Source organism: Vidua macroura, chromosome 10, assembly GCF_024509145.1.
Source record: "Vidua macroura isolate BioBank_ID:100142 chromosome 10, ASM2450914v1, whole genome shotgun sequence".
NCBI classification, from domain to species: domain Eukaryota; kingdom Metazoa; phylum Chordata; class Aves; order Passeriformes; family Viduidae; genus Vidua; species Vidua macroura.
Window position 1 is genome coordinate 5546725 of NC_071580.1, and position 16240 is coordinate 5562964.

General features: G+C 37.2%; 1 protein-coding gene and 1 long non-coding RNA gene across 5 annotated transcripts in view; one reads left to right on the top strand and one right to left on the bottom strand.

Annotated features, from left to right (window-relative positions):
* Positions 1 to 7371, top strand: part of NLGN1 (neuroligin 1) — a 297081-nt gene extending 289710 nt beyond the window's left edge. For all 4 annotated transcript variants that reach the window (XM_053986500.1, XM_053986502.1, XM_053986503.1 and 1 more), the window contains 2 exons: positions 2942 to 3731; positions 4694 to 7371. In XM_053986500.1, the coding sequence (XP_053842475.1) occupies positions 2942 to 3731; positions 4694 to 5516 (1613 nt within the window). In that variant the 3' untranslated portion in view covers positions 5517 to 7371. The remainder of the gene's footprint in view (positions 1 to 2941; positions 3732 to 4693) is intronic.
* Positions 2834 to 3179, bottom strand: LOC128812236 (uncharacterized). Its single transcript, XR_008438657.1, has 2 exons — positions 3100 to 3179; positions 2834 to 3007 (listed from the first exon to the last, which is right to left on the bottom strand). It is a non-coding gene; the product is annotated as an uncharacterized LOC128812236 (long non-coding RNA).
* Positions 7372 to 16240: the final 8869 nt, after the last annotated feature.

Sequence of the window (16240 nt, forward strand, 5' to 3'; positions counted from 1 at the left end):
CATTCACATATGAGAGGTGGAGAAGGACTTTTTACAAAAGCATGTAGTGATAGGACGAGGGGGAAGGGCTTCAAACTGACAGAGGGCAGAGTTAGATCACATATTATGAAGAAAATCTTCCCTCTGAGGATGATGAGGCCCTGGCACAGCTGCCCAGGGAGGCTGTGGCTGCTCCATCCCTGGAAGTGTCTGGGGCCAGGTTGGATGGGGCTTGGAGCAATCTGGGATAGTGGAAGGTGTCCCTGCCCATGGCAGGGGGTGGAACGGGATGAGCTTCAAGGTCCCTTCCAACCCAAACCATTCTGGAATTCTGTGATTCTGTGCTTATCAACCAGTCTCTTTCATAAGATATAAATTCAGAAGCTCTCTTTGCTTCTGTCATTAACCTCTGGTAGATTCCCTTGGCAGTTGAGAGGAAGAATTCAGCCTATTTCAAGGTGGAGCTGTTCACAGCCACCCACCTGCAAGTGGGCAGAGCAGCACCCATCTTCACAAAGTGCTCTCAAAATACAGATGAATATATGCAAATTATTATTATTTACTGTGGCAAGACACTGAATAAGGGTCACAAAGCACTGTGGCCCATTGAACATTTAAATCTTCTTTCTATCAGTCTGAAGCCCATAAGCAATAATAATAACACACATTATCAGATAAAAATGTAGTTCTCCATCCTGTGAGGTACAAATTTCTGCCACGAATTCTGTGACAGATGAAAATAATTTTTCATACCGTTCATTTTTCACCAAATGGTTTGAGTGGAGGAATAGCTCTGTCAGCATTCTTCAGCACAAGGAAGGATTTTTAGTTCCATTTCCTCAGATGGTTTTATGGCCAAAGGACTCGACCACTTTCACTTAATCCAGCATCTGATGTTTATGTAGCACTTAGCAAGCCACAGTTTTTGTATCAGCATTTTCTTACACGTTGCTTACACTTTCTGTCCTTGTCCAGACATATTTAACAAAGCAATAAAGTTAGATTTACACAATATGCAAAAACCCACACACATTATGAATTATCATGAAATATATCTTTGTGAAAATTCAGCTTTGTCATTTACTTACATTTATTACAATGCCTGGATCCTCTGTGGTAATTCTACTGACTTTGAGCTGATTTATACTAGCTCAATATCTGACCTTATAAACATGCAAATATATTTTTAGCTGTTTATAGCTCAAGTTCATTCTCATTTTTACTCATATCTTGCAAGAAAATAATATCTTGGATATGACTTCTCATAAGTTTAAGAAGAGGCCTGAGTTTACACATTTCAGTCTCTATACCTATCTAATTTGAAGACTTTTCGGTTGGGACCTAATACAATGATTTAAATCATTGAATGATTTAAAAATTCCTGAGAAGCTTGTAAAACGTTTCCTGCCAGCAACAAATTCCAACTTATTTTTGAGTGTATAGCGTCTGGTGCTGCAACAGAAGCTGTAAAAACATTTCTCTGATTTGATTTAGAGGCTAGGGGGGGTTTTATCAATAGAAATACATCGCTTATCAAAGCAAAAACCATCTTGTGCATAATTGGAATAAATTTCTGAGGTGAGCTGAGTGCCTTGACTCCAGTTCCTCTAGTGGGAGTGCCCAGCAATTCATCAAGCATTGGAGCAAAGATTCCTGGTGGAACCGAGTGAGGCCAGGTGCCACTTTCAGTACCCAAGTAACTCCACCAGAGATGGTGGAATGACTCCAGGTGCTCATCAGCACAAGTAAAACAAAATTTAGACCAAAATAAAGAACAAAAAAAAAAAATTAGAACAAAATATGTCTTAAATCAGCATAACTTTTGAACACTATAGGCCATTTTGTATTACCCAGAGTGGCCTATAGGAGGTAGGGTCCAGTATAAAATATTTTCCAGTAGTTTGTGCAAAGTACTCTCCTCAAATGGAGTGGAAAAACACAAAGGGAGCACAAGAAGTATCAAAACAAGGATGGAGTCCTGACTACATTAAAGCCAATAGCAAAATAATTGCATTAATTCACTGACTACAAGAGGGTGAGGCTATCATCCACGACATGTTTTAAAAATCCTTACAGAATGGAGAGGAAAACATACATTTTAACCTATTTTGTTATTTCTTTGGGTAGAATTCCCAGTCCAGAGTGATAATTAAATCAGCATAAATTCAGTTAATTGCACTGAAGACTCTGGGATTTACTGCAAGTTTATATGCAGTGCCAGATCATTCTTTCTCCCTTAACTGAATACCTGAACATATGTTTAAATCTCTGAATTACAAAGCTAAACAGTGTAAAATACATAATTTTCCTTTTTATGTAAGTATGATCAATATAATCCCGCCTTAAAAAAGCTCCTTAGAAGAAACGATTTTGACTTAGACACTTATAAATTTAATAGCTGCCTGGTACCTTCTCATCTATTACTCCAGAATACAAACTTTTGCAGTGATAGACAATTTAAAAGCACTTCACCTTTCAAACCAAGTTTAATCCCAAAGAAAACATTAAAAAGTGTAATAGATTAATTTCACACGTAGTTGTATTCATGCATGCTGCTGATGGCTTGAACAATACCTGAAACTTCAACCCATTTCAGAGACTTGATGGTTTTTACTCCAACCTATACTTAATTTTAAGATTTTTTTTTAACCTGATAGTGTTGTCCTACATAAGGTAATGCCACTCCTTTTTCTTTCTGAGTTTCTTTCTAAAATCTGTTCCTCAGCTGGACTATATTGAGGGAGAATCATTTGCTTCAGCACATACTGCATTTATTTTATGCACATTACCTGTAGGTACAACAGCAGTCAGATCGCACCACCCCCTATATTTAAGTACTATTAAGATTCAGCTATCTCTTCTGTTAAAGTTTTCTATTGTTTCAAAGAACTCCTTTGAATCTTTCAAAGTCTGTGGCTGTTTCAAGGTCGCTTCAGTAGTTTTCAAATATTTCTCCCCACAGGACTTTTTCAAAGAGCAATAGCTCAAAGTGGAACAGCTCTCTCCAGCTGGGCAGTTAGCTTTCAGCCTGCAAAATATGCCAGGATGTTGGCTACAAAGGTTGGTTGCAACATGTCAGACACTGTAGAACTGGTAGAATGTCTACAGAAGAAGCCTTACAGAGAACTTGTCGACCAGGACATTCAACCAGCAAGATACCATATAGCCTTTGGACCAGTAATCGACGGCGACGTGATACCAGACGACCCTCAAATCTTGATGGAACAAGGAGAATTCCTCAACTATGACATCATGCTGGGAGTTAACCAAGGGGAAGGGCTGAAGTTTGTTGAAAACATTGTGGATAGCGAAGATGGCATATCAGCCAGTGATTTTGACTTTGCGGTTTCTAATTTTGTCGATAACTTATACGGATACCCTGAAGGCAAAGATATATTGAGGGAAACCATTAAATTTATGTACACAGACTGGGCAGACCGGCACAACCCCGAGACCAGAAGGAAAACACTGCTGGCTTTGTTTACTGATCACCAGTGGGTTGCACCAGCAGTGGCCACAGCAGATCTTCACTCGAATTTTGGATCGCCTACGTACTTCTATGCCTTCTACCATCATTGCCAGACAGATCAGGTACCTGCATGGGCAGATGCAGCCCATGGAGATGAGGTTCCTTACGTACTAGGAATCCCCATGATTGGTCCCACTGAGTTATTTCCTTGTAATTTCTCCAAAAATGATGTCATGCTAAGTGCAGTGGTGATGACGTACTGGACAAACTTTGCAAAAACTGGGTGAGTACCAGATAATGAATGGTCTCGTATGCAAACTTTGCATGGAATGGTGCTTTCCATTTGTTGTCTCCCTTGGGAATTCCTCTGTACTTGTAGGATGAATAAGAGATTAAGAATTGAGTTGGATATTTATGTTTACTGTAATGTCCCTTGGCTCACTTACATGTTTTAAGAAAAAGAGGGAAAAATTTTAAAACATACACAAAGCTAATTAAGGAAATTCTGGAAAAGTGTAAAACTAAACATTTAACATATATATAGAGTTAAAAATAGCTACATTAGTACCTGCCTTTACTCCTTGATACTGATACTTTCATCCCATGAGACAGAAAATTACATAAATATTGCATCAAATAAGATACAGCTTATTTTAGTAGCACATTTTGTCTTAAATTCCCACTTCTGACCATAAAATATGTGGCTTTAAACTTGGAAAGTTTTGGCCTCTTCATTAGTTTTGTTTTTTTTTCCACTGGAGTTCAAAAACCTTTGTTAACATTTGACCACTTATTTTTGACTATGCATTGTACTTGGTTGTGCTCTGCTGTGATCCTTCCCCTCTGGAAGGCCACAGATGATTCACTGGAACAGAAATGCAGAACTGTATGAACTTTTTGCTGCTAAAAACGACAAGAAAATCTTAATGGTCTCTCATGCTGGTCTCTCACAGACATTTGTCCACATCACCATACACCAGGCAACCTTCCCTCAGCAGCACAAGATTTCACTGTGAGACACCAACATTTTGGAGAAGCAGGGAAGTTGCTGAAGTCTGTGTAAAAGAAGGGTTCTTTTGCATAATGCTGTTTCTAATCAATATTATTAAGGCCTCTAATTTTAGGGAATAGCACTCTGCTCCATCCAATGGCAGTCTTAAACGTTTAGTATAAAATCTTAATTATGTTAATTTTATAATTCCATTTGAAATGCTTTGTAACATTGGAGATATCTTCTTCTTTCAGTGACCCAAATCAACCAGTGCCGCAAGACACAAAATTCATCCACACAAAACCAAATCGTTTTGAAGAAGTAGCATGGACCAGATATTCTCAGAAAGACCAACTGTATCTTCACATTGGATTAAAACCACGAGTTAAAGAACACTATAGGGCCAATAAAGTGAACCTTTGGTTGGAACTGGTACCTCATCTGCACAATCTTAACGACATTTCACAGTATACCTCTACCACAACTAAAGTGCCATCGACTGATAATACTTTCAGACCCACAAGGAAAAATTCTGTTTCAGTTACTTCAGCCTTTCCTACAGCCAAACAAGATGATCCCAAACAGCAGCCAAGCCCATTTTCAGTGGATCAAAGGGACTACTCAACAGAATTGAGCGTTACTATCGCAGTTGGCGCATCTTTGCTGTTCCTGAACATTTTGGCCTTTGCAGCGTTGTACTACAAAAAGGACAAGCGGAGACATGATGTTCACAGGAGATGTAGCCCACAACGTACCACTACCAATGATCTCACCCATGCACAAGAAGAGGAGATAATGTCCCTCCAAATGAAGCACACTGACTTGGATCATGAATGTGAGTCCATCCATCCACATGAGGTGGTTCTTAGGACCGCCTGTCCCCCAGACTACACGCTAGCTATGAGAAGGTCTCCTGATGATATCCCCTTAATGACACCCAACACCATCACAATGATCCCCAACACTATACCAGGGATTCAGCCCCTACACACATTCAACACATTTACTGGAGGACAGAACAATACGCTGCCCCATCCTCATCCCCACCCCCATTCACACTCAACAACCAGGGTATAGCCAGACAAGACGAAACAAACTTTATTTTTTGATGGATTACAGTAGGTGATATTACTGAAGATTACTTGGCTTTCAACCTACAAGACTCTTACTATTTAAATATGGAGGAATATTATGTGAATATACATATCAAGAACATTTGGGGTTTTGAAAAAAATGAATTGTACATATATCAAATGAACTTAAGAAACAAACAAAACAAAAGAAAAAAAGAAACAAAAAACAAAAAACCCAACTGTTTGCAATTGCTTGAAGCAGTTGTCCTGAATGATACTTTTTCATTCACATTCAAGTATTAATTTTTTGAAGATTTAAGTTACATAATGGAATTAGGCATGTGCAACACAAACAGGAAAGAACTATGACTGAAAATTTTAAAAACCTATAAATATGCACAAGGGACACACTAATGGAATGTCAGATAATTTTCACCAATTTTTATTTGGACCTGTTTTCTTGTGTAGACCATATTTACATATTTGAATAAGTACACAAAGCACCAATGCTGTTAAGGCCTTAGAAAGGGGCTCATGCTGAAATCTGCCAGTCAGAGAAGTTTTACAGCCTGGCAGGTACAACATTATCACATAAGTGCTGTCAGTATAAAAGTTGTGGGAATAAAGGAAACTGGATATTTTTAGCACGATGTGCATGATAATTTATATGCTTGGTGGCTGTGCTGCTGATTAAGCCGTAATTAAAATTCTTCTCATCCCATTGGAGTTTTTAATAGAAGCTTTTTCCATCAATTGGCACAACCTAAAGTTGTTTTTTTAAAGGGGCAAAAAGTAATTACAGTAAAATATTTCATGGTAGCTTCTGAAAAGGAAGGGATTGCAACAGTTCTTAAAGGTATTTATGGCATTCTAGGTATACAGTGTTGGACCCTCACTGATATGAATCCCAGACAAAAAAATGTATACTATTAATGTTCTTTTTCCTTTCCACCTAAATAATTTCTGACTTTGAAATAACTATAACTTTAATGGAATTGCCTTTGATGAAGGATTTATAATTTGCTGTGATTTAGTTACAGAGTATTTTGTTCAAATTGATGAGGTAAAGTGTGTCCAAAAATTTAATTGCAATGACATTTTGCCATTTAAAAATGCCCCAATATTACTGCTCTGATTACACCTTTCAGCTTATTGTTTCAACTCATGTTGCATGTTACAAAGTTTACTTATAATACTTTAATATAATGTTAATTCCCTTTTTGCTATACGTTAGCTTTGTCATTCCAATTAATTCTCTAGACCAGATGGCAAGAGTGTAGAAAAAGAGGGTATATGAAAACGGGGAGAGAGCCAACAACTGGAAATTTAAAAATCTGGATACTACATATGTTTGTGTGATTTGAAGTGAATGTTCTAAAATCACAAGAAATTTTTCATTCCCCCGTTGCTTTCCAGTAATTCTATACCATGGTCCTTTCAAAACGTTTGTATATGTAATCAGATGTACATTTATATAAAAGAAATAATTGAGATGGACTTAAGAGCACATCCCTGATAAATACTTTCTCTCTTACCTGTACTATATTTCTATTAGACTAAAGTTATGTGATTTTTTTTTACATTTTTTCAAATTACTAGCAATTTTGATAGTTTGTAAGATAATGCGAAGAACTTTCTCTGACAAACTAACTGCAGTAACAGAAACATTTCTTTTCAGTTACTCTTTTTCAAGAATGAAAGCTTATTACACACAAAAATTGTATACTACTTGATGGAAAATTACTTTGTATTTCTTGGCCATATTACTGGTCACTGAGTGAAATAAAGATAATCTGGATAACGAATATTATTCCAATGTTAAGAGACCTGATCTTTGCTCATTAAAGAGCTAAAATGTTTATTGCTGTTTTGTCATTTTTTAATGAAGTAATGGTAACTGTCTCAAATAAAGAGTAATATCTTAAGACCAGTCTGGTTTTTGAAGACATGAGGTGCCTTCTACAATTAATAAAACTGCATATTTATAGGCCAGCCCCACCTTAGCTATTTCTTACAGAAATATTGACATTGTGACTGTCATCACAGTAAATCTCCTCCAGATTTCAGGAATGAGTTAAAAATGCAATATCAACACCAAAAAAATAGGCAAGGAACAGGCCAAATTGAAATAAATCTGCAGTATTCCATGATGGGAAAAAAAATCACCTGGGTTTTATTGGGTGATTGAACTTTTATTATAAAAGATTGCTGAGAAGTTTAAAGCACGTTTGCTAACATCGAGCACAGACATTAAAAATTAAGCTGGAACCAAAATTAAGTACTCAATTTCAGTTCTTTTACGTACCTATTTCACAAAAAACAAACAAACAAACAAACAAAACAAACAAACAAACAAACAAACAAAAACACAAAAAAAAACCCCAAAAAACAAAAAAACCAACAAACATGTACTTACTTAGTACTTCTTACAGTCCCCAGTTTTAAATTAAGGTCTTTTTGTAGAAGCACAAAAAATAGTCTTCAAAATCCAGGGCGGTCTGTGTGCAATTTCTGCCTGATGTGGTTGTGCTTTTAGACTGTGACCTGCCAATGTAAACCAATAAAAAGAATTGTCTGCCATCTGATAATTATTGTTTAATAAGAAGATTGTATTTTGCTATGTTGATAAAACAAAACAAAAAAATACAAAAATATTGATGGCCATAAAACAAGATATTAATGAAATATGATTTTATGTGCTTTTCTTAACTTTATCAAAACCAAAATAACTTTCTACTATAGTTTATTTGTGGCCATATATCTATATATCTCTATATATACAGTATCTGGTAATTGTTTACTTTTATTAGTTACAAAATAAATGATTTAGGTAAACCAAGCATGACACTACACTTTATTTCTGTCAGCCAATAGTATTTAAAATGTGAAAGATGAAGGCAACAACACAAATTTTGTCACTACTGTTTGGAGAAAAAAAAAAAAAAAGTCCATTCCTGTGATGCAGATACTGTGAATGATATTTTAGTGGCTACTTTATACTGACATTACAGCAGCTGGCTTTCCAAAAGTAAGATGGTGTCCCACGTTTTAACACAACATTGAGAAAGAGCAGAGAGATGTTTTAAAGCTGGAATGAAAAGATAAGAAATGGTTTTGAAATATCTTCATGTGCTTCATGGAATATAAGTTTGTTTTTTTCAAAGTATTTTATCTATTTGATTTGTTTTTCATGGTAGCATACACAAAAGCAAAATTGAGTGTGATATTTAATTTCTTGTATCATCCTTGGACCAGTTTTACAATAAAATTAGGATATCAGTCAGTCTTTGGAAGTTCAGTAAAAATATAAAGAGCCTGCATTTATTGATTTCACACTTTTGTAAATATGTTTGCAGACCTTTTTAAGAAAATGTATTCTACCATTTTGAGAAAAAAAATAACAATGGAATCATTGTCTCGTTTATCTATTAAAATTACAGGCAATATAATGTGCTGTGCTGACATTTCTAGGAGAAATAAAACCGATAAAAACTGCATTTTGCTCAATGGTATCTCAGTTGGTTATACCTGGTATTCTACACCCACGGAAGACTTGCAAGGCATGGATGAACTTCCTGGATAAAATCCTCCATGGGAAAATGTAGTTGTTATTTTTGTTGTCTGTACTAAACATGTGTCACAGGTTTTTAATTATTGAATGTTTTTGTTGCTCACACACCCTGAAAACCGGATGAATAGAGGTCTAACAAATAAACATGTTACAGTTTTAAAGACAGCACTGCACAGAAGATGCTGGAATTTCTGTTGCCAATTTCACTAGGAGATGAAAAAGCTGACTTCATAGGAAGCTGTCAAACATCATGGTATTCCTTTGATGTTTGGAAGTTGTTGCTTTTTGCCTGTGATGTTAGTTTAAAATTGGCCTTTCCCCCCACCTTTTTTTCTAGTATTGAACAGTTACAGATGGTCGCTTTTTAATGTAAGCGAACGTTAGATAATTTAATTATTATTGTGAAAATGTGCTTCCAAATAAATTAGATTAATGGGAAATTCCCTTCAGAGGTTTTGTTATTTTTCATTCAAAGCTCTTGTCAAAATATCTGTTGCAGCAGTTCTGCTTTTTTTTTTCAGTCTGCAAGCTAAGGGACTTTCTCCAAATAACATTAAAAATCTCTTTTTCTATTTGAAATAATAACACTATAAGATTAAGATGCCCTCCTGAGGCCTCCAAGTAAATATGAACAATTTGAAAGATGGCAAATGAGCTTTTACTGTAAACATTCTAATTTGATTACATTCTGGCACATCAATACATTTGTACGCAGACCAGAAATCAGCAGCATTTGATAAGGTGTTCAAGAGAACTTTGCAGCAGAATCAATGAGTTCATCACCAGCCATGCACAAAGTCCCTTTTCTCTTAGGTTCTGTTCATGCCACTGTATAATTAATTTCTTATATACAGGTTCAGTAAAAGCTTAACTTTGTGAAATGGGAAATTGTTAGAACAAGGTAATGAACTTTATCTGGTGGAAAATGTTTAGAAAAAAAACATGTTGAGAGTCACCTAGGAGGTGTAGATTTTTATATGCAACCTGGCTTCGTTCCTTTTTGTTGATATTATAATTCTCAGTAATTTGTACAGTTGGGAAACCATCATTTCTGTAATAAGCTTTAGTTTTGAAAAAGAATATGAGTATTGTATGTAAATCATGGATTAAAACCTGAGTTTCATGACCCTTTGCTACCGGGATGAATGGAAAACCTCATTGAAGTGCAACAAATTTGTACAAGCAAATTTTATACAGTCTCTTGAAATTTATTTTGTTTTCATTTGAAGACAAAAGTACCATCACAGCAGTAGAAGCTGTGTATCTGTCTCAGAAAATGCCTTCTTGTGTACATATGCATCTGTCTCCACATGCATACCCACATGCAGCCAAGAAAGGAGATTTCAAAACGTGAGACTAACCAGGGAATTTTACCTTTTTGCACCATTCAAAGATGTGGAGGTAACACCTGCCCCTCATTCTGCATTCTTCACTGTCAGAGAGCAGCTGATAAGATGATGATAGTGCTTTTAGCTCCAGCTGAATTAGTATTTTGGACCATTGCAATCAATGAAGCCCTGGCAATTGACACCAGCTATCGATCTGCTTCTGGACCTTTAACGTTCATCATGGCTCATCTCACTGTCCAGTTTTGCATATCTTCTCATGCACATGAACACCTACTCACAGAAATTATTACAAGTATAATGATCCTGATTTATGAGCACTGCCAGGCTTTAAAATGTGCTTTACAATATGCTGATGGATATTTGGGTGTAAGGCCAAAATTCAGGGGAAAAAAAGTCTTCTATATTAAAAAAATACAAACCCTGAAGTAACATGGATGCAAAGAAAAGATTAGTACCAGAGTTTGCAGCCTTAGCATGCTGTAGTAAGTTATATGTTAAAATCTATATATAGAAAGGAACATTTAGTTCTTCCTGATCCTCAAATCTATATGTTGACCTATATGTCAAAGACACAATGACACTTTACAGCAGTTGGAAGTCTGCTCTGTTCTGCTCCATTCTGGAAGGGAAGAGACAGACAACTGGGCCACATGTTGCTATAAATTCAGGACAGATTTTCTCTGTCATCTGAATTTTCTCCTCTCAATGTCAGCAAGGCCAGGCAACAGCATCTGTGACCTGAGCTTTATAATGAAACCATTAAAAAAAAAAAGGGCAGTTTTTGAGCCTATAGGGCTAGCTGGGTTTTTTGCTTTACACCTATAAGAGTCAGTAACTTTTTTTCAAATGGAAGCTGATACCACTGGCTCTCAGATGTGATAATACCAGAGCTCAGCTAACAAGATGTTATATGCCTATGAGCTGATAACACTTCAATTGCTTTATTAAAAATATAATTAAAAAAAAATTAATCTAGTGATTTTTTTCAGTTAATGAGGAAGTCAGGGAGCCTCACTAGACCTCCTGGTCATGAAGGATAGAAAAGGAAATTCTGCAAAACAGTTGTGGGCCAGACCCCGTGCCATACACTTGATTTATACACTTGATAAATTTTCCCTGGAATAAAATGAGGAGTGGGGTAGAACCTTGTGGCAGGAGGCACTTTGGGAGGGTGAGGTATACAGTGTACCTGTTTCATCCAGGGATATGTAGAAACAGCTTCAGCAGTAATTTTAAGCAATTAAGACTATACAAAAGGTTCTAGAAATAATCCATGGTTCATGTGACACCATATGCATTTTCAGAAAAAGCCATGCAATATTTCATTGATTGATGACAAATATATGGTTGTATAGTGTTGGTTTTTCTACTTTTCATAAAGTTACTCCTATGTAGTGGTGATATTCAGCTGAACTAATGAATAAATTTTGCTCTTATTTGCATAGAAGGAAGTCTAGAGCAATTTCATGAAAGTGAAAAGTAAGACCTTCACTATGGTAAATAACACCCAAAACCAATTACTCTTGGTCAGCTAGTAGAGATTCCCTTGTTCAATCATGTGCTGATTTTTTCTTTAACATCCATCCATTTGCCATAAATATATTTCTCTCTCCCCAGTTATTAACTGGAGAAAGTGTACCCTGCTCTCCACAGAAGATGAAGATAACAGGAGCCATTGGTTTCCTCTCATGAATCATGACTTTGCTGTCCAAAAGCAGAAAACGTAATAGAAGAGAAATGGGGTTTGGGGGCTGGGATTTGGGTTTTGAGTTTGTTTTGGTTTAGTTTGGTTTTTCTTTCTTATAGGCTATTTTGAGTATCTTGAAGGCTGACCAGAAGCCAGCAAGAGACACAACCTTAATTGCTGCAGCCAGGAACCTTTTTGGGCATTTTCCTTTTGTCTTGTCCAGGAGGAAAGAGCAGGGTTAAATTCATGAAAAGAGATTTCTCTGGAAAAGCACTCCTAGCTGTACTTCTGAGATACACCACAGAAGCATGAAAACACTCATAAATTTTGCTGTATTTGACAGAAGAAGAAATGTTTGTAAAATTTCATACAATACTGATAGTAATGATATATCTGAGATTCTTTTTTTTTAATACAAGTAATCCTTTTTCAACAATATAGTTTATCTGAAGTTTAAAAGGGCTTGTTGGTTACTAGAATTTAGACTGTATTTTAATACTGCAAGTGAATTCCCCTTTGTGGAATTCATATGTGTCCTAGCTCCATTCTACATTTCAAATTCATTTTAAAACTAGAAACTCCCTGCTTTTTATCATGTTGTTGCAGTGTGGACTAATGCTAGGTACAGTTTGCTGTCTCTAGTTCATTCATCATTTACTTAAATGTCATAATTTTTTCATTTATGAATTATTTTTTCTTGCTTTACAGGTTTTGTTAGGTTTTAAAAAAAATGTTTCTTGTGTGTTAAGTGCAATATTGTTCTTCATTCCCTCTCACATTACTTCTACTGTCTCACACAAATACAAATATTTGAAATTTAAATCTGTTTCCTTCACTTTATCAGTGTTCTTGTTCCTTCAGGTGGGAATTTTGCTTTAAATTGTCTTGCAGTTGCATATCTATCCAGGGATATTTATGAGCTCCCAGCTACGAGGATTGCTATTCAGCATGGGAATGGAAATCTAGGCTGCTCTAGTGTCTCCAGCATCCAGTACAGGCAAGGCCAGCCTCTCGTGGCTAGGTACAAGAATGCCTTCAGTCAGTAAAGCCAGGCATGTGCCAGGGAGTTATCCACCACACACAGATGGTAAATTTTCCCTTTGAAAGATGCCACAGGTGCAATTTCACAGGGAACTTGGAGCTAAGGCAAGTGTGTGCCTCCAGACACGAGCAGAGCCTCATAAACTCAACTGCATGCTAGATTAAGAAGCTTAAAAATTAACACCTTGCAGCTCATGGCCACACTTCAGACAAGTGCTGCTAGATTTTTGGGGCTGTGCAGGCACTCAGAACTTTGTTCTCAAGTGGGTTTTGTTGCAGTGCCTGTCTCCATGCTACAGCTGTTCCACGGAGCTGAACCCCTGCTGACCCCCTGCAGGAAACAGCCAAAGTCTGCTGACTGCACCTGGGAAAGATGACTCCTCTCCTTGCAGGAGGAATGAAACACAGATGGGCAGCATCAAACACAATTTTCCACTCATTTTTAACTTGGAACAGCCCTTTGCTTCACTTCTTAAGGGAGCAGGAGGGTTGAAGTTCAGGGTATGATTGTAGGAGGTGTTTCTGCTGTAGGTCAGTGCTGGATGTTGAAGGTTATCAGCATGAAATTCTTCCTTCCTAAATTTAATCACCAGTTTTAGGTGCCTAGTGTAGGAATTTTAGTACTGGATACGTCATTGTCTACTGGTTATCTGTTTTTCCTTGCTGCCTAAGAGAGAACCAAAAGGAGGTGAACAAATTTACTATCCTTTCTGTCTTTCAGGTACACATAACTATGAAAGCCTGACACAAGCAGTTATTTATACATACATATGTTATTAACAATCATTAGTTTTTCAGTTGCATAGATCAGAATCACACCTTTTCATACTCAGTTTTTATTTTATTGCAATATGCCTCAGGCTGAGGAAGTAAGACCAGCAGTGATCAGAACTGAATGGCATGAAAAATCCTCACTTAAAAGACTTTATAGTGTAGAAACTTTATGACAGTAAGCATAGCTACGACTGGGGGAAGCTGCACATGGCTTCTATAGCATGGAATGCAATTCAGAGTGAATTCTGCCTTGGGATGGTTAGATGGGCTGGACTTGTTCTTATTTCTTCTATCTTTATAAATAGCTACAAAATAAGATAGATGCATCCAAGATCAGGCACAGTGATGAGGTTTACAACAATTGCCAGTTCCACAATGCCTCATTCCCTGTGATATTGCTTTGTGAGTGAGTTAGCAAAGTGGAAATGCAGAACAGAGAAATGCCGTAGGGGAGAGAAAGCAGGGAAGAAGAGCTGGAGGAAAAACACCAGCCCAGAGGAGTGAATTTTGGAGATCAATCCACTACTGAGCAGTCTGGCACACCAGCAGAAACGGGGCTTCTTGTAGGACTTGGTGAGACTGCTGTGTTTTGCCAGTTTGAGCTTCTTTGATCAAATGGGCTGATTCTCCTCAGAAGTTAGCGTGGGTTTAGACACATTTAACACACAATAGCTGTACTTAACAAAAAAGACTGGCTGCCTGTTCTGGTGCAAGGGAGTCCTTATTTTATGCAGTCAGACATTCCACTTTCTCCTAGTTTTGAGTGTGTTTGCAGGCTTCAAACCTTTGTCTAGGGACTACCAGAGATGACAGGAACAGCAAGTGTTCACATGTGAAAAGGATAAGAGTTGTATTTTCAAAAACTGCCCCAAAGCACATGGGGTTTTATTAGCTGTAAGCAGCATAATAAATTATTTCTGTCATCTTAGCAGCCCCCAGTTACACTGTCACAGTGAGTAGCACTATTTTAACCTGTGTTGAGCATGAAAATGTACAATAGCTGCATTGATGTCAAGCATTTGCAGAAGGGTTTACATGAGTATTTTTATACTTTTGTGTGGTCTCCGACGTTCATGTGACAAGCACTTAGGACCACAAGATTTATAAAAACACACTTTAGAGCAATATTACATATAAATCATTGTAAACTTATTTTACCAGAGAGAGAACTGATTGTCCTGTAAATCATTAGTGCCATTAAGAGAGTTATGCAGAATATGATCACTTATGTCTTGGAGAGGAGCTACATGAATGCCTTGGCTGCATTTGTTCAAACCTCTGAAACTCATGCTGTGTGTAGCAATCAGATTAACTGAAAAGCTAAAAACAAACAGAACAAAACACATAAAGCTGATAGCAATATTTGCCACATGCTGAGGTCAAAGAGGTATAAATCCTGACAGATATTGATGGCTTCATTGTTTATGAAGCTACTAAACATCATCCATTTAGAGCAGAGATCAATAGAAAAAGCACCAGCTGAAGGGGACTACCTGTGGTGCAATCAGCACCAAGTGCATGTCCATCCTGTTCATGTGTAAGGCTTCTGTAAAGCTGATTTCTCAGATTAGAAGTCAAAGCTAGAAAGTTACGAATTTCAGATAACAGCTGTGAGCATTCCTTGGACTCATTGATTCCAAGATCTTCAACAAACTCTCATTTATTTGAATAATTTGCCAAGAAGTTGCCATCCTGTTAACCCAGATACTGGGCATAGCAGCCTTTGGTTTGCAGTAGAGGTGTTTGGGTTGGTGTGATTAAACATGGTTCACATCTGATCAGCAGAAAATAACCTTTTTCAATATTGTGACCATTACCTCTGTGTCCATACCTTGAGTCCTGCATTCTGTGTGGCCATTTCAGCAGAGGAGAGCAAAGGAGCCTGTGCAGAACACTTACCTGGATATCAGCTGTTTGACTTTCACAAAGTTAATGAAGAGCACTTCTGGGAAATGGGACATGTCTTGTCTTTCATCCTTGACAACAGGAATTTCCCTGCTGGCATTCAGACAGCTTCTGCAATTAGATTTGCATTAATATCTACTCTCTTTTCCATCTTCATTCTTACATTACATGCTAATGAAAAAAGAAGTCTTGGACGCTCTTGTTCAACTTTTGAGTGTAAAATTGTCTTTTCCTGGCTGATGTTAGTGACACACAACCCTGGGATATTGTGAGGCTGTTGCACAGGTACACTCCAACTTGGTGATTGGAATGCAGCTGCTCTGTACAAGCATTGTGACTGTAAAAAAAAATCCAGCTTTACACCACAAACACTGCAGCTTCCATAGCTCCTCCAGCTGTCT